The sequence below is a fragment of the Rhopalosiphum padi genome, chromosome 1 (assembly GCF_020882245.1).
Source record: "Rhopalosiphum padi isolate XX-2018 chromosome 1, ASM2088224v1, whole genome shotgun sequence".
Classification (NCBI taxonomy): Eukaryota; Metazoa; Arthropoda; class Insecta; order Hemiptera; family Aphididae; genus Rhopalosiphum; species Rhopalosiphum padi.
Genome location: NC_083597.1, coordinates 44,113,435 through 44,140,345, shown reverse-complemented (window position 1 = coordinate 44,140,345; position 26,911 = coordinate 44,113,435). Strand labels below are relative to the sequence as shown.

Below are 26,911 nucleotides of genomic sequence, written 5' to 3'. Positions count from 1 at the left end.
CATATTTTTGTTTTTTAGTTTGTTCTATCACATAATTTATATATATTCCTTAAATTAAATTTAATGTATAATTTTTATATTCCTATAAGTGAAAAAAATATCCTTAATACAGTAGTTCTTAAATCGTTTTGATTATAGAACTTTACTTAGTACTTGAAAAAATTATAAGTGGAATGCAAAAGTGTAAAAAACAATGTGCATACTCGAATATTTAAATGTCTTATTGCTGTATAACTAGAAGGGGCACGCATAAATATTTATTAAAAAGAAGAGAAACTTGGTTCTTCCCGCATCCCCCAAAATTTAAGCGCTACATGGTGATCAGTTATTCTTTGACCTTCGCAAAAATTACAAGACATATTGTAATTTGTTGCACTGATAAAATATATATATTATATAAACTATACGCACTATCTATCAAAATAATTTTTAAAGTTTAATTTTGTAAATTAAATAACATTTTTAATTTGATTGTTTTCATTTCATTCAGGAAATGACTGAGCGAATTTACCACCTTTAAAGAATTATTACACAGTATATATGTTATGTACACAGCATAGTGCAGTTATCGGTTAATAAATTATTAATAAAAAATTAATCAAAAAGTGGTTCTGTAATAGAAGCTGTTAGAAATGATCAAAATATTAGTTTTACTTATGATACTATCACAAATTATATAAAAATATAATTATATAATTCTGTGATATTACTGAACGTTATAACCGCAACAAACTCATTTAAATGTATAGCGCTGGTCAAACATTTGCGATGACCATTTATAACTAAAATTGTTAAAATTTAACTCTTAAGTAATTCCCAAATTATTATATAAATAATTTAGTACTGAATTTTAAACTGCCTAGATAGGCAGTGACCTAGCTGGATTATGTAAGATTATTATCAAAAGGTCTTCAATATTATACTTTTTGTATAATTTATTTCAGAATTCACATAGTAAATGGCAACATTTTTGAATTGTTTATGCTCAATTGAGAAGGTTTTCTTTTAGAATTCTATATCTTCTAATACGCCAACAAATTTACTCAATTTTGTCGTACATTGACTTTGAGAATTGTATTTATTTATAGTCATAATATCACTTACCTGTTAATATATTAAATTAACTCTATGACCTGGTTAAGTTTTTTGAATACAAAATTATGGTTTTACCTATTTTTGGTTTTAATATTTTCTTTTTTTTTTAGTTTTCCTCCTTTCCATATACTTTAGCCCAGGGCCTAAAATACTGTGTCCCCTCAAAATCAAAGTGAGTCCACTGAATGACAAATGTGTGTCCCAAGTTTTATAACGTTTTTAGTTTTGATTACAGAAATAAGTAATAACATATATTTAGGAATTTAAATACAGTTTAAAATATTTTGAACTTATTGTTGTATTTATTTTTATTTTTTTAGTCCAGCATCATATAAATAATATTGATGTGACAGATACCTAAATGGTACATAAAAGCGGAGAGATTTTGGGAGTTTTAACCTCCAGATTTTTTTTGCTATAGAAATCTGTCAATGCCCAAAGGTAATAGTTAAATTAATAAGTGAAGTGTGTAATTAGATGTTTTTTAGGCCCTGATTTAGCTAGCCTATATACTTACACAAATCTTGATAATAAATTACTTATATTTAATTCAATCATTACACTAGCATAGCAGTATGACATAATACATATAATAAATATAATATAAATAATATAATATTATGTTACAGTAAAATATGTTAAATTTATATTAACGTTATTAACCAACAATTAACATTAATAGATAATAATGAATATTTTGCTAGGTTTATAATGTTAATTACTTAGGATTTATGTTAATTCTAAACAATATTAGTCAATTATATTAATTATATTTGTATTTTTGTGTTATAGTTATTTATTTTCACATGATAATGAAAATTTCGAATTGCATAATTTCCCAAACACTTGACAGGTGCATTAATTAATTTTACACTTAGGCTTACAGTGACATCTTTGATAGCCTTGTGAGCCCATAAGGTGCCCAATAACTAAGTGGTTGTAGTTACAGACACAAGACTAACTTATAGTAAATATTAGATATCTTAGTCCGTGGTTCTGTCTACTGCGGCTTTAATGCTTTCTTATACCATTAAGATGACATTTTAATTTTTAACAACATTTTCCATCGCATATAGAGATATTGATGATCAAACCCAAAAAATAATAAACCACGATAATTACTAGTTTGTTAGGTAACTTGTTATTTACTAGAAAATAACGTTATTTTGATGTATCACATTATTTACTGTAACATATTTACTATATGGTATTTAATTTTGAAGGCTCCGTATAACTTTAAATAATAATAGCAATCAAAATGAATAAAAAATAGCTGGTATTAGGTATACTATATATGTACAATAAATTATAATTGGGTCCAATGGCCTCAGATGCCGCGAATAGTATATAGATGATAAATTATAATTATATTTAGGTTTATAATATTTATAAACAAATAACTATTTCATACATTTTTCTATATTATTTCAAAACTGGTCTATTATAATTTTTTTATTTATATCGTACATTCTTTGTGTAATATGTTTTGTACATAATGTCGTATCATATTTTTTTTTTAACTTTAAAACATTAGAATATCGTGTATTTAAAACATATTTTTTCAATCCACTTTTTCGATTCATCTTGTTTATACTTAATTACCTAACTACTAAAATGATTGATTATTTGTTCCTACAAGTTTATTGAAATAACTATTCCATCCACCACAGAAATTCTAAATGCCAAAATGTAAAATAATCACATATAGGAATATATGTTTAAAGATATTTATTATTTTATCGTAACATAATAATATTATAATCTTAACTATCTACTATGTAGACTTTCGGTATCTTTTTTTTGTTAAATTCACGAACAATAAAATTGTAAACTCCCAATTTTAATAACATGTAAACTCTCCCGCGCGCCAGCATTATATTTAATAATGTTATCTCAGAAAGAAAGTTTAATAGATTTAAAAATTGTAAGAGCTTCCCACCGTTCGAATTCACTACTCACTGTACTTCATTGAAATTTTGTATATTACTTGATACTTCTAACTAATGTATTTAATTTTTTACTCTGAAAGACATTGATTGTTGTAGATCATACCAGTATTTCATGATTATAATTACTGTACCAGGTTTCCGTTAATCAAAAAATATAGCCCTTTATAATAAACGGTAAAGTAATTTGTTAAAAGTAACTGGTACAAAAAATTTCATTTTAAATAATTCAACCACACTTAAAAAAAAAAAAATATGTTCTTCCTCACATGTTCACAAAATATTCCTCGCCGATTAAAAGTATTAGTAAGGGTTAGAAAACTTACAAAATAAAATATAAAAAATAGGGATTTGTTGCTGATTAATCTCTACGTGTGTTTTATGTTATTAATTGTTATAATTTGTGTTACTTATTATTTATTTATAGCATAAATAGGCAGTAATATATATTTTTCTATTAAGTTGTTGAAGTGTAGTTAAACCATAGAGTTTTATTAATAATAATGATTATTAATTATTACTTTATGATTTATGTATTACAGTCTGTAATAATATAATAATCAATATTGAATATTGTGATATAGGTGTATCTTAATAATAATAATAATAAAAAAATCAAAACTGAGCCGTTGCGGGACGCCTGGCAGATGTGAAATATCAACAATTTTCTTTTTGTAATAATGTTGAAAATTATTATTATTTTTATTTTAATTATTATTATTTTTAATTTTTTACCGAGCTTCGGCGAATTGAGCCTAATTCTGGGTTTAATTTAAGATGTCCAATCTAAATTGTATATAGTTATTACAATAAATAAGTATGTAAATGAGTTAAATTTAAAGATAATGATCTAGATTTAACAAGTAAAATTTTTGAACATATATTTGTATTCGTCATAAATTCTGAATTCACTGCAATGTTATTATGCGGTTAATTTTAACAAAACTAATAAAAAAAAATTATATAGCTATATAAAATAAATAATAATATAGCTAAATTATAACAAATTAACAACTAATAACTAGCTACCTAAACTTATCATAGCATTAAATCAGTTGTTTTCAGATATTAATGCGTAGGTATTTTATATCTCATACTCGTAAATTGATAATACAATATTTTTAAAGGAAATATAAAATAACTAAATAAGTAAACACATAAATATAATATAATAATCATAAGCGTGCGCACAAGGGGGGGGTCGAGAGGGCCGTGGCACACCCTGCGAGCCGTACCAACATTTTTATATATAGTAATACATGTTCTAAACATAACGATTTTTGATTTTTCAAAATAGGTAGGTGAAAAATAACTGATACACAATAATAATAAATTAAATATCTTTAAAAATAAAATTGATAACATATTATGTCATATTACCATTACAGATTGCGAAATTGTATTAAACTGTGTTGGCAATTACAATATTTCTTATTTAATTAAAAAAAATATGTATCTGTTTTTAATCGTATGAATGATTTATGCCTTAAATAGTGGGTGATTATGAGTAGGTAAATTAAAGTATATGTAAAATTTAATTGTTTCTTCCATCAAAATTCAGGTTTCTTAATATTTATTGACTTAGCCCACCCTGCCAAAAATAAGTAATATTTTATTGTACTCAATATTATGGCATAAAAAAATTAAAAAATATTATTATATAAAAAAAAAGCTGAGCATGCTTGGTGAATCACCGTATAAATGTATAATGTAAATATATCTACCCAAAAATTGTTTGCACTTATAAGACAAAGAAAAGAAGCACAATACATATTATATACCTATTATGTTGACTAGTTGACTATATTTATACCTATATGGCTATACTTGTTAAATTATGAAAATCAAATAAATTATTATGTACATACTGTATTTGAGTATACCTATATATAACATTATAATGTATAGATCTACAAGAGTTTTTTATTTCCATAATCTAAAAACATTACCCTTATTATGTATCCATTATTTTAAATAAATTCTTGTGTGCATTGTCGTATTTCATTATTGTGTAGATACACTCGCGTAGATATTTGAATATCGCTTAATTTACATAATATGAGAGATCAGCAGCATAGTTTAGGATTTTTAATGTCAGATTTTTCCATTCGGTATGTATGCTTTGATGTGTCTATACTTATATTGCGTAGCCCTACCTGCGGCTACTGCAATCCAACATTTTTGGAACGAAGATGAATTTTGTCAAAATCTGAATACAAAATACATCGATAATAAACGTGTCATTAAAATTGTAAGTACCTATCCTATGAATTATAATTTATAATTAACATTTTTATGACCAATGTATTAGATAAGTAATAACACTAATAACCATAGTAAATAATAAGTACCTATATCGTTATAATCACCCAATTTAATAATACTTAATTATAGGTACCTACTATATGTAAATGCTTATAAATACATTATTGCAATTATTTAATTTATTAAAAGTACAATTATTGTATGCAAGAATTTAAATGCTATTTTTATAAATATTATTAATTATTATATGAACTATATAGTATAACTCGTAAGTACACGTATTTTATTATAAATGTAATTATTTGTAAAACTATTTTACTAGAATCCTTATGTTAATATTTTAAAACGCTTAAAATATGAATTATACACCAACAAACTTATTTTCATATATTCCACCTAATATATTATTATGTTTTTTAAAAATCTTAAAACATGCAAAATAAATGGAGTCTATAATAGTACTGTTGTCCCATCAAGATAATAGCAAGTACACGGAATGACTATTTTAATTACACAATTAATAAGTGAACTTAAAAGATTCATTTAAAATTAAAAATAATACAAAACATTATAGCAATTATATAGACAAATTTTCTAAATATTAGTCAAATGTCTTCTACATAACTTAATATTCGTTCCATTAATATTTATTAATATCTATTATAAATTGAATAAAATCAATTAATATTATCAGTTTAGGCCAAAATGTACCCTTCTCTTTCCGACCAAAACTTACAGTTCCTTTTCACTTCTTTCAAATTTACAACAATAATAACAAATAAACTTGAAAATATTTATATTTAATTTTAAATTAATATTATACCAAACTAATAACAACTTTGGTTTATCTTTATTTTCATAAAAAACCAACTATAAACGAAATTAAACTTATTGCATTAAAGACTATAAATTTGTTTTTAATTTGACTAAGGTATAATATATTACCTAAAACATTTTATTTCAAATTATTATTATTTATTATTTTTTCAGACAAAATTTGTCAAACAAATATCGTATAGTTATTAATTTTTAACATATTTTTGAAGGCATAGTTTTCCCACAATTGTATGTAATAATTTTAATTAAATATAAAATTGTCAAGTTCAGTTATTGTTATAGGTAAAATTGTAAATTTTAAAGAAAACTACTGGCCAAAAAGTAGACCTTCCCTAAGTATAATCCCGATTAAACCGCTCTGTTGTTACTAATGCTGTAAATATGATGTTTTTCTACATTACACTTCAATTGTTGCACAACCTAGCTAGGTACCTATATTTCTACAAAAAATGGATCGCAAGTGTCAGATTTCCACGACCCACGATGTCCAATTCAATTATCAGCTATATAGGTACTAAGGTACCAGGCACGAGGCATCATATTATAATTTATAGTCGTCACCAGCTTCGTATATAAATATAAAATGTAATACATGATGCGGTATAGGGTTGTAAATGTTTATTTAAAATGAAGAACATGTAATTCGGTATCATTTATTAATTATCTACCAGAAAATTTCTAGAGTTGATTAAGTGTTGAGTCGAACTTAACTTTTGGCCACGATACAATAGTCAACAAATAAAATAGCTGAGAACTCGACTTTATAGCGTACATAGCTACTACCTTTAGATAGTGTAGAGTTAACAATGGTTTCATGGTTGTAGCATAAATTATTAGTCGTACCCTCGTAGGAAGCTAAGTACTCTGCATGTATATATTATATATTATACTTTAAGTTGATAGGTACGTTGCAAGGCTTTTCGTCGTCATAATATTGTTTAAGAACGGCATGTACAAATACAAAATATACAATGATATTATTATACAGTATACATTTATAACTATAAGTGCATATTGCAACATCACTACTTATAAATATTTTGATGAATATTTGAAAGAAATACCTTATAAATTATAGTTAAAAAGAACTTATTATTATTTGTTCATAATTTATAATCATTTTTATGGAAAATAACGACAAATTTACCAATTTGTCATTTATGTTATTTGTAAAAATATTTTTTAATATAATTTATAATGATTTAATATAAACATATATTATAATATATTAAGTATACTTTCATAAAACATAAATATTATTAATAATTTTTATGTTTAACTGTTGCTCGTCTCACAACATTAATACGAAAACCTATAGATATATTTTAATAATTGTTTTTAATTTATTAAAAAATTACCAAATCCTCAATATTGAATGTAATATGTATCCCATCATAAAGATTATAGTGTATACACTAAATACAAATACACTGTATGTCTCTGTATTTTTATATATTGTGTAGATAGTTATACTGTACGTTTGGTACGTGCACCAGGCCGTGCATATATTATACATGGTTATACTGGTATACGCGTAAATATACGTTCGCTTATTATATTTATTTACACGCTTTTATGAGTAGGTATTTTATTATTGGAAAAATTGGCATGCTATCAGTTGGCCTCGAACTTCAAAGTATAGAAAACAATATTGCTCCTTGACGTATTTATATACGCTTTAGCTTTTATAACTATGCCTATGCCTATACTGCTTGGCGTAGGAAAACTGTTCACTTATTTAAAGACATAATATTATGTTTATATCTACATTATCATTTTTTTACAAATAGTTTTATGTATACTTATAAGTTATATATTATATAATACATGTATACCTGCGTACTCTATAGCTTATCGTAGCTTATAATATATAAGTATATTATGTATAATATATATTATACTAAAAAGTATAATGTTAATCGAATTTTCTTTGAGTTGGCTCTTACTAAATTTGAATTTCAAATAAATAAATTTAAAATTTATATTTATATTACACAACATACCTTGTTGACATACGCTTATTGTAATATAAAAAAAATTAAACCAAATATTTAACATTATATAAGCAAGATTAGGTAATAGTGTGTTTGGTGTAGGTACTGTTTATCTATACATCAGTCATCAATAAATCACATATTAATATAGGTATTATATATCTATCTAATCAATATATTTATAAATTCATAATAGAATTAATTCACTGACACATTTATCTTCACATTGTAGATATATTCAATGCATAATAAATAAATATCTCATAAAGTCTACAATATTTTGTATTTTTTCTTAGACCATTGAAATGATTAACCGATATTAAACGATATATTGTTTATTTAGTTATAATTAATTTAACATATATGAATTGATCAAATTGTTGTCCAAATGAACTTATGCTATTTTAAATTGGTATATAGAAACATAATCTAATACTATTATATAGTAACTTTAAACCGTTATTTATCGGGATTTATAAAATTAAACATTAGGTATCTACCTTATTTAAGTTAACATAAAAGATATAACTGTATGACAAATCGATACAAAATAGATTACGATAAAATTAATGAAGACTAAACATTTCGATATTTTCCATCTTTCAAACATGAACTTTTGATATTCCGTGACAAATGTGAATCATTCGGAAAAAATCGATATGTTATTATTTATTTATTCGGAATGTCAAAAAATGCATGTCATGCAGCACTAACTTCTGCTCAACGTTAGTCGGCTTTTTTTTTTTTTTTTTTTATAGCGGACATTAAAGTTTCGTTTTAAATGTTTATTATGCAAGAACAAACAATTAACAAATAGATTTTTGTTGTTTAAAAAAAATATATTATCTATGCATATAAAAATACCGTTAATTCATAAAGTATAATTAAAAAATTGAGGTTAAGACTCGTTTTTCCAAGATTATTATAGTATTTAATTACCTACCACTCGTATATTACACTATAGTCTATAAATACATGTATTATTTTTTATTTTATGATTTTTATGTAATATACCTAATAATATTATATATAAAATAATTTAAATGCAAAGTAAATAAAATAAAATAGATAGATTTTAATTATTTACACCGGTATACCATGTAATTAAAATTTATGAATATTATGACAGCTAGGTATTTATAGACTATTGTGGAAAATAAAAATATAATGCAAAAGGTATTTTATTTCTTTTTTTCAGGCAAATATCACATGTAATGATACACAGCCAATAAGAGGTATTTATATTAATTAATAAATTTAAGTTGATAAAATGTATGAACTTAATTATAATACTTAAGCAGATTTAATCATTCAAAGTTCAGACAAATAAAGCAGTGGAACACAAGTTTTGCAAATTATCCCGTTACTCTTCACTTTACTATAATTCTCAACTATTCGTTAATCGTTAATATACAATGCTTATAATAAACCTGTGTCCTATACCTTTAACACATATAGATATACATACATTTTATTTACTTAGGTACCTATTATGATTCAGATCATGAAAAATTAGGTTACCATTAAAAAGTTTATTTTATATTATAGTACGTAGCACGCAATTTCACTAAAAATATCTTATGGTTTATTATTATTGTAAAAAAAATTAGTTAGAATTGTATATTTACGTATATTAAATTTTTTGAAAGGGAAAGTTCATAAAAATGTAATATTTCTTGAAATAAAGAGTGTTTACTATTTTAAAATAACCACTCCAACTCAGTGGCATTTATAGGAATTAATTTCGGAGGTGGGTGTTTTCCTCCTACCCTCCCCTTATATATGCCACTGCTCCGACTATGTTTAATATTTTATATAACTATAATATAAAATGTATTATATTTCAATTTTTAGATGACATAAATATGTTAGACAATGTGCAATTTTTGTGCCGTGAATTTGATTCACTAACCTACATTTGGATGTCGAAGAATAAAATTGACGGTACACAAATAGTTGTGGAATTGATATCACACGATAAACTGGACATGCATTTTATAGAGGTATTTTAAAAACGATTAAGTTTTTTAACTTTTGAGTTCAATAAAATGCATTTACTAGGTGAATTCGTCGTACATTCGTCTTAACAATCTAAAGCCAAACACCGAATACGCTGCTAGATTCCGGAAGTTGGTCAACGGTACTACATATCATATAATAGATATGCCAATCTGCAAGACGTTGGATAAAGAACAAACTTTAGGCTTGGTGCACAAGATTAACATTTCCAATTTTACCGTGGCGGCCAATTCTTCACTAAACACGTCACTCACCTGGACGCCATCGAATGGTATATATTATGCACTACATAAATACATTGAACACGCCTAATATTTAAACTATATACAGGTTATATCTTATATGTACAAAAACTTACTGCGAGACCTAATAATAGCTACGGTCCACGAGTATAATATCTAATAGTAGTTATTAGTAGGACTAGGATTTACGCAGTAAAAAATTGTACAATATACATTTTATTTACAAAAATATTAGTTAATATTAAAATTTAAAACATGCTATTATTAATTATATATGATTTTTTAAATTTTCAAATGTGAACAACCGGCGTTTAAATCTAAGATTTATATTAGCTGAAACTCCTTTCTCCATCACACAATGTTGTTGGAGCATATTTAAATGACGTGATTTGTCCCGGATTTAAAGTAATGTTAACATATTTTTTTTCCGTTTTATACTCTGCACTGTATACAGTGTTATACATTTTTTAGAAATGTTTTGAAATTAACTGAAAAATTGAATACATATTTACAAATTGTCTATAGGTGTATTTGTACTACCCAACTTCACCAGTGAAACTTTAGATAGCGTCACTAGTGTATTCCTATTTCATCGTTCAATATTCCAGAAATAGAAGTTATAACAATAAAATTATGCTGATAGGTAATCTCAATAATCTGTATATTCTTCAAATTAAAAAAAATCTTCGTTCGAATTTGTCCGGTAGTTTCCGAGATTTTTCTGAACATAAGAATAAAGCTTTGTTTTATTTATTACATAAAAAAAATAATATAGTAACAGGTATTTAGGTACCTATGTAGTATCTGGCTATATATTATATAATCTAAAATATATAGACAATAGGTTATTAGGTTATAGTCGAAAAATTTCATCTACAAGTATAATTTCTAATATAATGTCATATAAACATTGTCACTTTGATACAATAAAAAGTGGTAACAACTATTATAATAATAAAAAGACAATATTTTCCGGAGAAACAATTATTGTTGTCTACATTCACTATTCAGATATTCCTTTATAAATATAAGTTAATGAAATAGGTACCTGACTCCTGAACCTCGCATAGTTTCCTTTTCTTTCGTGTTCTATTAACAATTATAAAAGTATACCCAAATGACGGATATTTTACCAAACTCGGCCCTCGAGCAAAAAAATATAAAAATACATTTTTGCAGTAAATGTTAAATTTCATAAATATGCATCATAAATGTTTATATACGAGTTAGGTATTATTGAAAAATTATAGATATGAATTGTCGCTACAAAATCGTTTACCACGCGGGCCGTATAGAAGAAGGATTGAAAACTCATTATGTGGACGTCATCAGAGGGCCGAATTCTGTAAACTTAAGCGGTTTGATTCCGGACAGGGAGTACACGATCGCAGTACAGTCGTACTACAGAAACAAGTCGTTGATCATCACCGGTGATCCTGTGGAATTCAAATTCACGACGCCGTCATGCCCGGAAATCAACCAATTCAACTTGAATTTGTTGGACTTGTGCCGTAAGTATATAGATACAATTATGTATTAGAAAAGTAATTATAGTAATTCATGGATTTACACAACATAAAATACAGGACGATTTCTCGTGACGATGCACTTTGCTGTCTAAAAATATGTTTCATTGCAGCACAACAATAGCAGCACATAATATTATATAATATGGTACCGAAATCGATAGACGACCAATTTTTATTTTGCAGTTTTTGACATTAAAACTATTAGGTTACTAATTACTATGTTAATCAGTAGCGGACACAAAGCTCAATTTTGGAACAAAATATACTCGGTCCATAGCTATAATATATATATTATATAGGTACGTATTAGGATTTTCATCTCCGCAATGTTATATAATCACCGCAGTCTGGTGTCATCTCAGTGATCTCACGAACCACCACTGTGTATACTGTATATATTGAATAATTATTCTAGATTAGAATAAAAACTTGCCAAGTAGTCAATTAAAAAAAAAAAACTTTCGGTTCGAGACTAAAAAATCGTACTATCCTAGTATCGTATAATAAAACTTTAAATTTTAGAGCGACGATATAGTTTTCATTATTTTAAAGTTTTAGACAGTATTATTTTTTTTAATAATTTAAGAATATATAAAATTGTTTATTTTTGTTCGGCCCGCGAACTCTTTTTAATATTCGTGAATGTGACCCGTTAGTCCAAAAAGGTTGCAGCTGACAACTGCTATAACATCATATCACTACATATTATTATCAGGACTCAGGACTTATAGCACTTAAAATCATTAAAATAAGCGCTTAAAAACATCATTATAAGCACTCAAATAAGCAATTAAAAAATTTAAATTCGAGCAAAATATTTAATAAAAAAAAACTATCTTTTTACATACTAAGTATTAAAATAGGTACTGGACATAATTTGTAACTGCAGTGCTAAAAATAATATAATTAAAGATTACAAAAAATATTGAAACAAAATGATTAGGAAAAATTTCTAACTAAAAAAATCAAAATAAATCTTTATATTATAAAAAAATTAAACTTCACTTTCGAGACATTCTGCCTATTGTTTGTAGATTTTCCGAAGGATTTTCTGCAGAAAAACCCATATGAAGTAGAAAAAATTGGTCAAAAAAGCAAAAATAATCAGAAAAACTGGAAATAAGCACCTTTTTTAAAAAATCGATGAAAAAAGCCAAAGTCAATCCATAAAACTAAGAAAATGCTTTAAGTCCCGAGCCCTGATTATTATATTGGTACCTATTTCATTACATATATTACACAAATTACAGTTATGCATCGATACTGATAAAGACCGTTCGCGCGTACGCACTACGCACAATGGCGTCATTTGTGGGATGCAAGGGTGTACAAAATTATTGTTATTTGTTTTATACTAAAATTTCAATAAAATGATCTACATTTACACAAAAAGTGTGTTGAAAAGAATTCATGGAATGACTCTACCATGCGAGTGACTGGTATTACTATATATTATTATATACTATTATGATAATAGATTGAATAGATTTTCAATATATTGGTTTTGCATCCCATGAAAAAATGTGAAATGACGCCCCTGACTACGCATAATAATATATAATATTATAATATCGTTATCGTACCTATATTGTATATATAGCCCCGGGGAAACCGTATGACATAAAGCTGTCAGAGGCGCTATCGACGGGCAGCGTTTACGAGGGCAGATACGACGTGCGAGTGCATTGGAAGAGCCCGAACACGGACGGCCGGGGAGTGGACTACTTCGTGGTGAAGTTGGACAAGGAGGTGAAGAAAGTGTCGGGCAAGGACTACGTGGCGGCACTCGAGCAGCAAAACAACGAGGACGAGGCGAAGAACGTGTCGTCGTCGTCGTCGGGCGCCGAGGTGTACGTGGCGTCGTTCGAGAACGTGTCGCTGAGCGACCGGTACTTCGCTAGCGTGCAAGCGTTTTCGCGGTTCGGCAACAGCAGCGAGACGACCGTGGAGCGGCGGCCGCGCGCCGACAACGCGGCCACCGAGCTACACCAATCACACTATCCGCCGTGGATGGCCGTGGCGCTGTTCGCCTCGTTGGCGTTGTGCGCGGCGCTGGCCGTTGGCCAGGTGTTGCACCGGCGTGCGGCGGCCGGTTCGGACACGGGCGGCGATAAGGGCGGCGCGTCGGCGGAAGGTTACGACTTGGCCGTGCTCAAGGTGCTGGACGACGTGGACGTGCTGCTGGACGACGACGCGGTCACCGTGTCCGACGTGTTCCTGGGACACGGCCACTTTGGCGTGGTCAAGAAGGGCGCGCTGAAGATGGCCGACGGTCGGGTGTGCTCGGTGGCCGTCAAGTCGCTGCGGGACCGACCCAGCGGCCGGGACCTGGACGAGTTCCTGCGCGAGATACTGCTCATGCAGAAGGTCGGCAAGCATCCGAACATCGTGTCCATGATCGGATGTTGTCTGGACGCCAACAAGCGGTGTATGCTGGTCGTCGAATACTGTCCGCTGGGCGATTTGCAGACTTATCTGAGAAAGGTGAGATTATACGCACGACGCGCATCGCAAACGCACACCATCCGCCAGCGAATAATATTGCCGTCATCGTTAGGATTTAGGATGGATAGGTATAATATAGTATACGTACTGCACGAGGAGCCAGAATGTGAACTGAATCGACTGACAACAATTTCAAAATAGTTTAAATCTGCTTGACTTATTTATTGATACTGAAATTTTCGATTTCATTAAGACATTAAACAAAAATGTGTGTTTGAACTTTTTATTAAGGTTAGGATTTTAACGAATTTCAAAATGAAATAATATTTATACCTACCTATAGGATTAAAAAATGTAATATAGCGTTCCTCACAAGTTGTTTTTAAAAGTACATAGGCACGTATTTTTAAAATAATAGATAAAATATATTCTTAATATAGATATTTAAACGAAGAATAACAATTTTAATTATAATGTTGAAATTTAAATGGGAATTTAAACTTTCAATACTTTAAGAGCCTATATAATTTTATTTTAAACACAATGACATTTTCTAATATTTATACCATGAACTTTCTTACGTTCTACGAAAATTAACAATAATATACACATATGTAATACTAATATAATAATTAAGTATTAAAAATTTAATAAATGCAATGTTTACGGCATAAGTTCAATTAACCTACATTATGTTTATATAGGTGGTTGGTAATTAGTATACAATATACATATAATAAATTACAAAATATATCAATAACAATTTCAATGTAAAATATTTTAGGCTATTAAATAGTTCCTCTCTGAATCGTTTTTCGTAAACGAATACGAAATTAATTTATTCATTATAATACTTCATTCATTCAATATAAATTATAATGATCCACCGCCCCACTCCCACTGTACAGTAGAACGGTACCTATCCAATTACCAAAATTTTTAAGCATTATTATTATAATAAGTATTTTGGGTACTATCATCCGTAGGTCAGTATTAAATCCTGGTACGCCAACGACTTTTACGTTGGTCGGACGGATCCGTCAGAGCTGACCGCTGTGTCAAACAGCAAGGGAGTCGAATCGCTGCAGGACGTGTCAGGTCCGCCGCCGATGGTCTTCAACAATTGTTACTTGTATCACGGCGACGAAAACGTATTCCTCACGGTCGACGACTTGTTACGTTTCGCCAGCCAAGCGGCCAACGGCATGGTAAGGAATCAGTTTCTATTATAATAATGTAGGTACCTATTTATTATTATTTGTGTCGTTTCGACGATACCTACTACAACGTTATTTTTACAGCACACTTTACTCGTAGACAGGCATTTAATATAATACTATCTACAATACTATTGTACGAGTATAGGCGTAGTGTTCGTAATTTGAGGCGGTTAAAGCTCAAGTCTATACCAAACTCTTATGAGGCTTTTTATTTGGCAATATAAAACCTAAAGATCCCTAAAGAAAAGGTATTAAACCGGTAAAATCTTCAAGTTTTTCTTCTGTGGGGAGGTAACTTTTCACAATTTGCGTCCATGTAACAATATTAGGTACGTACCTACCATTTGCGAGATGAGAAACGACAGAAACTGTAAGAATAAAATGTCTTTATTTAATAACCATCACAGTATCTCTCTTTCTCTGTCTCCTGCACGTGTATACAGTTTACACCATACCATAGTTTAGTAGATATCTAGTTTATTAATACTGATTCATTGTGTACCTATAGATAAAGTTTATTTTTAATTTTTCTAACTACCCAACCACCAAATTATACGTACTAAACTGTCCTAACTAACCACTTAATTGCTAATTACTCATTTCAAAATTGTTATCATCACTTCATACTAGGTAATAGGTATATATATATTTGATATACAGATTTCATAAAATCTTCTATTAACCAACATCCGTGAAATTCTTAAACAGAACCTAGACGGCTAGATAATAAACGTCGTTCATAAATCCATCGATATTCTACTTTATTACATATTAATTATTAGTGATTATTGAGTTCAGTAAAATATAAACGGTAACATTGTAAACCAAGCAACAAAATATACGTTGTACATGATGGTGGTAAGTAAGGTCACGAAACGGTGAAACGCGATCATCGTGATTAATCCCAAAAATACTAACATCTAACGGCTAACGTTCAATCTAAATATATTATAGATAATTATAATCACGGAGTAATATTTTAATGCGATTTCTAGATGTTTTTGGAAAATAACCGGGTAGTACACAGGGACTTGGCCGCCCGGAACGTATTACTTAGCGACCACCGCACAATAAAAATTTGCGATTTCGGCCTTAGCCGAGACGTATACGAACAGAACCTTTACCAGAAATCAAACCGTGGCGACCCATTACCAGTAAAGTGGATGGCCCTGGAGTCACTCAAATATCAGCTGTACACCACACAGAGTGACGTGTGGTCTTTTGGCGTACTTCTCTGGGAAATTATGATGTTGGGAGGGTCTCCATACCCGACGATAAGTTCGTCCAGGATATACGAAGTATTGCGTAGGGGATACCGTATGCCTAGACCCACTTTATGCTGTTACAGTTTGTACGAAGTTATGATAGCGTGCTGGCATTCCAACCCTGCCAACCGGCCGAAATTCGGTGCGATCAAAGACAAAATCGACGGTATAATAGAAAATCAATGCTCATAAAGTCATAATCACACATTTTTTACCAACTTTTAATTTTTTTTTTATTTTTATATTATATAATATATGATTTTTTTTTATTATAACTTTTTTTAAAAATATAACATATAGATTAAGACCTAAGTGAAGTAGTAACAATTAACTCGTTACCTCAGATTTAGGGTCTTTAATAACTAATAAAGAAGAAGACGAAACAATTTGGGATAGGAATGCGTGTTGAGCGGGTGGATATGGTCGTGCCAGTATATCAAGTTTTGATGTCATTTTAAAACAACCTTGAGAAGCAACTGCAGCATATAAGCAAATAGAGTGAGTCGCTGATACTGGCAATAAAAACGGCTTTGGGTTAATAACTCCGATCCAACAGAAATGTTCATCATCGATATCTGACCTGAAAACAAAGAAAAAAATGAATTAGATATGAATAATTCCATTAAAATGACAAAAACAACAATATTAAAATGTCAACAATAAAAATAAGAACCTATATTTTTTCTTTATTATTATACCCCAAACTGCTGTCTATCTTGATGAACATTGTTTAACATTATGATTATTTATTATTTAACTTGTTGTAAATGTAAATTTCACATTAAAATTATATTATCATTTTTTAAGAAACACATTTAAATATTTAATAGATAAATTAAATTATGCATCGATTTTGATACTTATAATCATTAAAAAAAAAAAATACCATCACATCACCAATTTTTCAAAAACAACATCTATAATTTATATTTTTATTTAAATTTTATGATACTAAAGTTATAATAAATTTACAAGTCAAGAGATTTGTGAATTAACCTAACAAATTTGATATTTTTATTTTATTTGAAAAATTTATAAATATTTAAGAAAAAATAACAAATATTTTTATCACTTACTTTGAATAACTAGCTGTATTAGTATCAATTTTAACTTCAATTGTATGTTCAACACAGTTCTTAAGTATTATAAGTACAGGTACAATACACATTCTAAAATAATAAAAAGATAATTTGAATAAATTGTTATGACTTAACATTATTAATTAAAAGTTATAACTTTATAAGTAATAAAATAAATTAAATACGAAAAACTTACTTTTTGTCAATAAAGGAATGTAAAACAGTACTAGGATGTGAAAAAGCAATATTGAGCAACCGATTCATGGGTGACTCTAACAATCCTGTTACATCATTAGGTAGAGGTGTCCCATCATATGGATGTATATTCCGATCAGGTCCAAATATTTTTAATCTCCCTATTGGCTTGGCAATATTTTTTGATGCATCTAAACATCCAAATTCAGGCCATGCAACACTTAAATTTAATTTTGTCAAAGAAACCCTGTGAATGCCACATATTATTCTCAATTGATTTGAATGATCTTTGATTATTACCTAAGAATAGAATAATCAATAAAAAAAATGGAACATAATAAAAATAAAACTATCACATTACCTGCCATAAAATGGCCAATACGAGATCAATACATTTCAACACCTCTGTCTGAACTTTATGTCTATCAAACTTTGGCATTTTGATTTCTTTTGATAATGATTTTGTTATTGAGACAAATTTTTCACACATATCATTGTGCGGAAATTGTTCATTATCAAAATTAATTTTAGAGATACCACTTTTATTTGTTCGACAAGCTTGTAAGAATAAATGACATGACTGTTGTTGATCCAAATCTTTTATACTTCCTTGAGGATATACTTTTTTAGATAGTGTCCATTCTGGACTGCACAAGAATACTTGTTTTAGTTTTACCTGTTCCACTTCATTTCCCTGAAATTATGGTTAAATAAAAACCTAAGTTCAATTGAAAGACAAAAAAATAATTAAAAAAAAATACCTTATACAAATTATGAACAATTGTTTTTAGATTAAGTGTTTCACTGTTTTGGTTTGCAAGTAATGCTGAAGCAGATAACCTAACACAAGGTTTTGCCGTCATAAACCAGCTGGCCCTGCATAATTTGTACTCTTGCTTTTTAGTTTCGATTTGAGATTCATAATAAAATAACAAGTCGAGGCTAAATTTTTCTGTATCTGGACTATTGAAGCAGAATTCAACAGATTTTTTTGAATTTGGAGGAATTTGAATTGATAAGCTTCGAATTTTTTTGTTTTTGCAAGACTGATTTGATTCTGAGAAAAATGAATCTTCAATTGAAGTTGATACATAAATTTTGTGCAATGGTACTACACCAGCATTTTCTAATGTTAATCGTATTATATTAATTTCACCAATTAACGTGTTAATTTGATTTCCAATAAAATCAACCTAAAAAAAAAAATATACCTTACACTATTAAATGAAATTTAATTTTAACACTATATAATATACTTATAACAGCTTTGTTTTGAACATTGATTAATAATTTGGATTTATAACATTGATTGTATTTAATCAATAATTTAATAAATACTGAAAGATTAATAGACATATTTATTTAATTTTATGGTAGCCATAAAATTATATTAGAGTAGTACAGGGATAATCGACCCAAATGATCTCGCAATCATTCTTTGGAAATTAATTATAATCTCATGGGCTGCCTATATATATATGCATATGCCTTACATATTCCTATATTAGATTTGGGCCCAATACAAACAAATTAAAACAAATATATTTTGTAAAAGTTTGATAAATGTCCTGGGCCATAAAATTATCCAAATTAAGTTGTGTGTTGGCCACCTTTGATAAAGAACAACGTTTGAATGTGAATGATTTTAAACAACATTTGTCTTATTTATAAAACTAAACAAAATATTACTTATTAAGTAGAATACTTAACCATCTAAACATGCACTGTTTAGTCACATTTACATGCATAGAATAAATATTTACCCCACAATTGTTTTTTTATTATTATAAGATCACAACATAGTGGCTTATTTTGTGTATAATTTTATTTTATTTATAAACTTAAAAAATTTTAAGAACAGACAACCATAATGTAAATAACTCAATTATTCATTAATACTGATATTTATAACTTAGTGCCTAGAATAATAAGAAATCTCGATCTGTTTATTATTTCAAACTTTGAAAACAAAAGAAGAATTATCTACTTGCTTAACTTGATTATAAAAGGTTTAAAGTAATAACTGGGTCTTGATATGTATATAAAAAATATTTAAAATATGCACATATTTATGCTTCAAAAACGTATAATCATAGATATTAACAGGGTTTCAGGTCAGGCACTCAAAAACATTTTTTCTAAATAAATAAATGAATAAATAATTATCATAACTTGAAAGTTAATATTTGTACAAAAAATTGGAAAATTTAACAATTCAACATTTTTAAATATAATTGAAAAATTATTCTGAATTGTACATATACATTTACTAAAAATTTGTCATTATTATAATTTTTAACTTTGCTCCTCTTCTTCCTCTTTTTAATAATTATAAATCAACTGTTTTTGGGGCATCACATTTTATATTTGTGTATTAGCCATGCCCATAAAACAATAATATTTAATATATTATTTCTCATTTTTGAAATATGTTCCTAGTAAAATGTGTATTTTTATACATTTATTGACTACTTCAATATGAATAATCAAAAATAAACACATATTTTAGATTTTTAAAAGTTTATAGAGCACATAAAGTTCAAAGCCCTGGTTATAACTAATTTATAACAAACAGTTTATTTATAATCTACCTTCATTAAAGAAGTTTGTGGTTGAACATTGAACTGTATAGGACTCAACATCTCAAAACGTTGCCAACCATTTATTACTCTCTTGACTATGTCATCACTCATAATTGATGGAATCAATAAGCTAAACTGGACACCAGTTATAGTTAGAATTCCAGTACTTTTAGTTTTCAGTCCAAGAATAACCTGATAATACATAAGAAAATGTTTAAGAATGTCATTTAACACTTTTTATTTGTAAGTGTAAGCTACTTGTGTTGTGCTGGAAGGTGCTAAAAGTAGTTCATCTAGCACTTGAGGTTCTACCAAATTTAACTCTTTATCAAAAGAATATGTCAATGATAAGTTTTCAATGCATAAGGATATGTTTAATGGATTTGATAATGTCATTTGTACTTGCACTAATTCTGTTGATACAAATATACATTGTACATTATAATATAAGTTAAATCCAATTTATCAAATTACCATCTTTAACTCAATAAAAAAGAAAAATTATCTTACCATCCACGTATAATAATTGTCTTAACGTATCATTGCTACCATAGAAAGCAAAAGTTGGCTTAAATATTAATGGTGGTATTCCACGAGCTTCTGTAATTAAATCTTCTTCCATTTTATGCCACCTAGTGTCCAACAAGTCTTCATCAAAACTATGTTCTTTAGTTATTATACTGTCAGCATTCAACAATATTTTGATTTTTTTCTGATCAATGAGAGGTAGGGCTAAATCAATGACCGACGAGTCATTTTTCTCTGCTGCATATTCCTATAAAGGTTAATCCATCTGAGATAATGTATAAGTGGAAAATACCAATTATTATACCAATTTGATGTTCAAATAATCTCTAAGAATGGTGGACTGTTGTTCTGGTGGTTGACTTGAAGCTCTTGCCAGCAATTTGGAATATGCTTCAGAAGCTTGTTTCATATGTTTTAAAAACGTGGCTTGTCTACCAATTGCTGTTTGTATATGGTCTTCGGCTAATATCCAATGTGTATCTTCAAAGACCTATACAATATATAACAATGATTAATACTCCACAGAAAAAATAAACAATTTAAATTAAAATTATATACACATATATATTAGATTTTAAGCTGTTGAATGAAATTGTTTTACAAAAATGCTTCAATCTTCAACTTTGAGGGTGGTTATTGGTAACAAATTAGATCTAAAGGTACTTTAATGGGTCAAATACCCACATGCTTTTCTTTACATATTCACGGTGTATGACACTAAATGGCATTATTTAACATTGTTCACAAATGCTAAACATTATATATTTACTCAGTATTACAATGAAACTATTAATTTTTTGTTAGCGCCTCATTTTGTAATTCAAAAAATATTAAATGTAAAGACTTGAATCTTTATGCAAGGATACAATATGTTATTATTTAATATTTTTTATACATGACATTATAATATTTAGACAAATTTTCGTTTATTTATTCCATGATCTTATTTACACTATTCTCTATACATCAGTTTTGACTTGTATATAACTTATGCAACATTTTTTGATGAAAATAGCTTCAACCTACTTTATCTGTTATAAAGAAAAATATAGACAGGCACCATGTCTCCGCTCAGAATCTTTTTGTGTGCAATGATTAATCAATGAAGATAAAATGTACCTATAATCTAATTATGAAATGATTATATTAATTTATAATTAAAATCTACCTGATAAGCTTGTTGGTAACAGCTTAGTGACTGTTTTCTTTGTGCTGCTTTTGAATATCGGTGTCCAGCCAGAACCATATGAAAAGCATACTTTCTCAACATTGGAGGTTTTTGTGATTTAAGGAAAGCATATGCCGCCTGTTCTAAAAGTAGAGCACTACGTAAATCTGAGTCTTCATTTGTCATCTGAATAAACATTTTGGCAGCTTCTCCATACATTTCCCGTCTGACTAGTAATTCACAAAATAGTATTGTAGCTCTTGTTGCAAATTGTGGAACCCTGTTTTGTATAAATGACCAATTAATTATTAAAAGTACATAAACAAAACTTTTTATTATACTTTAGACCTGCAAGTGTTCAAATATGTTAATACACTCTCATTGGCATATTCTATGGCTTTTCGATTGTCACATACACTAGGGCACATCAAAGCACAAACAGCAGCCATTTCAATGGCACCACTATACAACATCCAAGCGTTATCTGCACTAAAATCTCTTTTGGCAGCCTGGTATAATGGAAAAGCAAGAGACCAGGCACCCAAAATCATATATAAATCTGCTAAACGTCGTGTTTGAAGCTCTGGTGAATCATTAGTGTAGCTAAATAAATAATAACACATTAAAATATTATTATGGTAAAATATGTCAAGTTGTGTTTTACTGACATAACTGTAGCTGGTACAGCTGCTGCAGTAGGTTTATTTGTGCTAAACCATCGTTTAGTAGCACTCAAAAGTGATCGACTAACACCTTTTTTGTTTGTTACCTATGCAAATAAAAATAAATATAATAATTATCATATTGGATCAAAAATATTTTTGTATACCGATTCATTTAAAGATTGTATTTGAGATTCAATGTAAGGTATTAGTGATCTTGAAACAAAATGTTTAGTCAAATCTCGTATATTGTTATGATCATTTTCATCTAAATAAGCACCATATATTTTTTGAATGTGCGTTTTTGATTCACCATTCAAACTTTTGTTATATTCTTGTGGACTTAATGGATGTATTAAAGAATTATCTACAGAATTCAAACTGTTTTCAAATTCTCCACTCTGATCTTGAGACTCTATACTATCATTTAAATTAAATGAATTATTCAAGTAATCCCATATTCCTTCAGTTAACTCAGTTTTAGGATATTTACACGAGTTTAATCTAAGAAGATGGCAACTACTGTGGCCATATGCTGACTGTAATGTTTCAATAATTTTATTAGCTCTGAAATAAAAATGATAAATATTAATCTTATTTTCAAAAGTGTCAATAAATTACATCAAATGAAATTTCCTTAAAGTTATTGATACTACCAGTTCAGAATATAAATATCACTAAAAATGTTTGATAAATACATGTAAATATGCAAAGCAAAACTAAGAAATTTATTTCACTGCTTTAAAAAAAAATTATCTTTGAATATCAACAAAAAATGTGCAAAAACAAAAGGTTTTTAACTATTATTATTATAAAGTATACACTATACAGTGATCTGCTGATTATACACGAGTATGAGAACTCGGCCCCACCATGCAATTTTTTTTTTTTTCATAGCTATTTAAAATTAATTTATATACTATGCATACATTTGTAAATAATATATTACAAAATAAATGTACATACAATTTAATTTTTAATTTAAAAATTTACAATAAAAATATTTATTTATTAATTATATACATATTTTTATGAAACCCGCCCCCCATTTTTTGTCTGTATCTGTGCTGATTCTTATGTATAATAACTTACATGGTCAAATCAGGATTAAGACTTTCATGTAAAACAACATAATATCTTAATATAGTGGTGTGAAACCATTTAGGTGATTGATTTTGATTTGGTAAAATTGATTGTTGAACTTGCTGTGTCAATATTGATACTTGTTCTTCATCAGAAGAGCTTATTACTATAACACCTGATTTATATTAGTTAAGAAATTATTTGATCAAAAATGTAAGGAATTAACATTAACTAAATTCTGTAAAGGATACATCCTAAGAAATGTTTAGTATATTCATGGTCTGAGACATTTTGAATTTGTAAAAATGTCCTTCTCCACTTAGTAAACCACGGCGTGTTTTCAGGTATTGTGATTTCTCGTCCACCTGTCAAATAAGTTTTTAAATATGTAGTAGATTACAATAATACTTAATGTATCAGTCTTTACCAATTTTAACAGCAATGTTACTCGGTTCAGTTGTTACATTAACAGAATCGTGTAAGCGACTTCTTTCTTTGGTGACCGACAAGGGTTGACTGTTCATGTTTGAAAACTTTATTTGAAGATTTGGGACGTTTATTGTACTACCGTTGGCGTCTTTGAAATTAACTATAAGCACAATATTTTAAGTAGGTACCTAAGTGGAAGTATGTGTGGGTATTTCCTGGATGTACTTACCGTCTGTTAGCCGAGCAAATGGATTGAGCAGATCACTAAAGCTCAGATTGTTTTTGCGACACATTTCTTGAGCTTTGTCCGAACACAAGACTGCTATGTGTGGACAAAATATGCCACGAACAAAATCGTTGTCATCGTCACAAGCCATTTTTACAGGATTGGTCGACGTAAATCAAAAGTTGAGACACACCAAATGTGTCCACATAAAATTTGATAGAATTATACCGGTCACTGATTTTGCCACCACCCGGGCTTCACAGTGTTAAACTTCAAACTCACGATTCAGTCGACTCAACTACTCAAGAGTAGAGGATTTCGACTGCATCGGCAGTTCGGTAAGCCAAAACAGTTAACACAATGCCATATCGGAGATCGCGATGAGAAACGATCCGGTGACGGCTAATGGATAAGGATAATATTAAGCTTAGCCACTGACATTATTCAATATTATTGTGATATAGATCCACGGTGTGACGTCATATGCAGTTATGGATATCCTAATCACGGTTGCAGATACCGTAGTAGAATTCATAAAACATATGATACTCAATCGTATATTATCTACAACCATGGTTCCAATCAGTGGCAACCACACATTATCATCTTACTATTATTGTTAGAATATATTTATTTATTTATTTTATTTACTTATTATTATTATTAATGCCAATAGATGATTATTAAGCTGCTGCTCTGACCTATATACTTATTACTTATGTTACAAATATATACCGGGCATACTATTATAATTATTATTTACAATTTTAAAAATCACCTCTGCCCTCTGGCCACATTTCGATTATTAACTTACAATTTATGCACGCTGCACAGTGCACAGTACACGATAAAACAAATTTGTCATCGTTTTCGTAATTCTGTATTGATACTTGGTAGTTGGTACTCACTAAATTAATGTAGGGCAACATTAATTCCCCTGTATATTTTAAAATGCGATTCGATCCTCACGATCCTGTCTGTGTATTCTACCAAAATTGTCTGCCTTATGTCAATTGTACCGACTATCTTAACTATCAGTTAAACTCCCGAAAAGATAATTGAATTTGTCTAAAAGTTTACTTGAAAACAACTTTTTCCACTGTTTTTTTTTTTTTTTTATTATTTATTAAAATTAAAATGTTTCAGCATATTTCATGCTATTACAAGTTTGATTAACTACTAATTACAATTTTTGACGCCGATTTTTTGTCTTGTTACCCAGGTTGTAGAACCGTAAGCCATTGGATGTGTAAAGATTTGCGGGACAATTTTTGAATTGGATTTTTATCCGGTCTCAAATTAGAAGAATTCCTGTATCATGAATTTGTCTATATTCCTCATGAACAATGGAGCAACAATGGCTTTTAGACTGGACGCTAGACATATTCTCAAGAATTTGAATTTTGTTGAATTTAGTTGGAGAGCACTATTTTTAAAATAGAATTCTTGAACCTTATGCAAACTTAGATTTATTTATTTTGAATATTAAGAATTTTAAAATGCTTATGAACCATCAGTTATGGTTATGAATATTATGATATAAAATACCTAAATTAGAAATGTAAAAAATTCATTTTCAAGTAAATTTTAAAACAAATTAAAATATGTTTTCAGAAATTGTATCGGATAAATATAGACTACTGGCTAGTTAATACAATGGGCAAAAGACTGATATCTTGATAAAGACTTAAGACTAATACTAAAAAACGAAACAATAACAATCAATAAGTCATTTACTGTGTTATTAACGGTAATCACTAATCGGTATAAAACGATACGGAAAAAACGTTAATTTTGATAAAAAGTTATTGAAATAATAAAATTGCCGTCATAAATAAAATCATTTTTAAATTTTATATCTATATAGAAATTCGAAAACACACTTTATATTTGTATAATTTTTCGCACTTTAAGTTTTGATTTAGTGATGACAGTGATGTTAATAGTTAATACCTATATTAAATAAAATGACAAAATACATGTATTTTGTCATTTGTCATGTTAAATAAGTAATAAATAATAATATTTAAATTTTAAGTTGTATTTATTAATACAATCATACCTGTGGGTTGCGATAAACTAAATTGTATCGTTAAAATGTA

At 28.5% G+C, this 26,911-nt stretch overlaps 2 protein-coding genes across 2 annotated transcripts; one reads left to right on the top strand and one right to left on the bottom strand.

Moving 5' to 3' along the window:
- The first annotated feature begins 5,154 nt into the window (after window positions 1-5,154).
- On the top strand, window positions 5,155-17,169 carry LOC132924741 (tyrosine-protein kinase receptor torso-like). Its single transcript, XM_060989192.1, has 8 exons — window positions 5,155-5,292; window positions 9,336-9,372; window positions 9,992-10,140; window positions 10,199-10,427; window positions 11,649-11,909; window positions 13,528-14,411; window positions 15,359-15,580; window positions 16,588-17,169. Exons 1-8 carry the CDS (start codon window positions 5,155-5,157, stop codon window positions 17,047-17,049), a joined length of 2,382 nt encoding a protein of 793 aa, XP_060845175.1. The 3' UTR covers window positions 17,050-17,169.
- On the bottom strand, window positions 17,065-25,326 carry LOC132924670 (trafficking protein particle complex subunit 8). Its single transcript, XM_060989101.1, has 17 exons — window positions 24,813-25,326; window positions 24,582-24,743; window positions 24,406-24,519; window positions 24,164-24,329; window positions 23,239-23,638; window positions 23,078-23,178; window positions 22,758-23,012; window positions 22,410-22,689; window positions 21,546-21,731; window positions 21,224-21,488; window positions 20,972-21,126; window positions 20,723-20,905; window positions 18,893-19,324; window positions 18,493-18,825; window positions 18,133-18,431; window positions 17,934-18,026; window positions 17,065-17,437 (listed from the first exon to the last, which is right to left on the bottom strand). The coding sequence occupies exons 1-17, from the start codon at window positions 24,958-24,960 to the stop codon at window positions 17,185-17,187; spliced, it is 3,825 nt and encodes a 1,274-aa protein (XP_060845084.1). The 5' UTR covers window positions 24,961-25,326; the 3' UTR covers window positions 17,065-17,184.
- Between the last annotated feature and the right edge of the window lie 1,585 nt (window positions 25,327-26,911).

Excerpts from the sequence above, each read along its gene's own strand:
- LOC132924670 (XM_060989101.1), bottom strand. The coding sequence starts at position 24,960 with ATGGCTTGTGACGATGACAACGATTTTGTTCGTGGCATATTTTGTCCA. Across the intron at positions 22,690-22,757 it reads ACATATTTGAACACTTGCAG|GGTTCCACAATTTGCAACAA; the intron begins GTCTAAAGTATA and ends TATACAAAACAG. Across the intron at positions 19,325-20,722 it reads CACAAACTTCTTTAATGAAG|GTTGATTTTATTGGAAATCA; the intron begins GTAGATTATAAA and ends TTTTTTTTTTAG.
- LOC132924741 (XM_060989192.1), top strand. The coding sequence starts at position 5,155 with ATGTATGCTTTGATGTGTCTATACTTATATTGCGTAGCCCTACCTGCG. Across the intron at positions 5,293-9,335 it reads ATAAACGTGTCATTAAAATT|GCAAATATCACATGTAATGA; the intron begins GTAAGTACCTAT and ends TCTTTTTTTCAG. Across the intron at positions 15,581-16,587 it reads GCCAAGCGGCCAACGGCATG|ATGTTTTTGGAAAATAACCG; the intron begins GTAAGGAATCAG and ends TGCGATTTCTAG.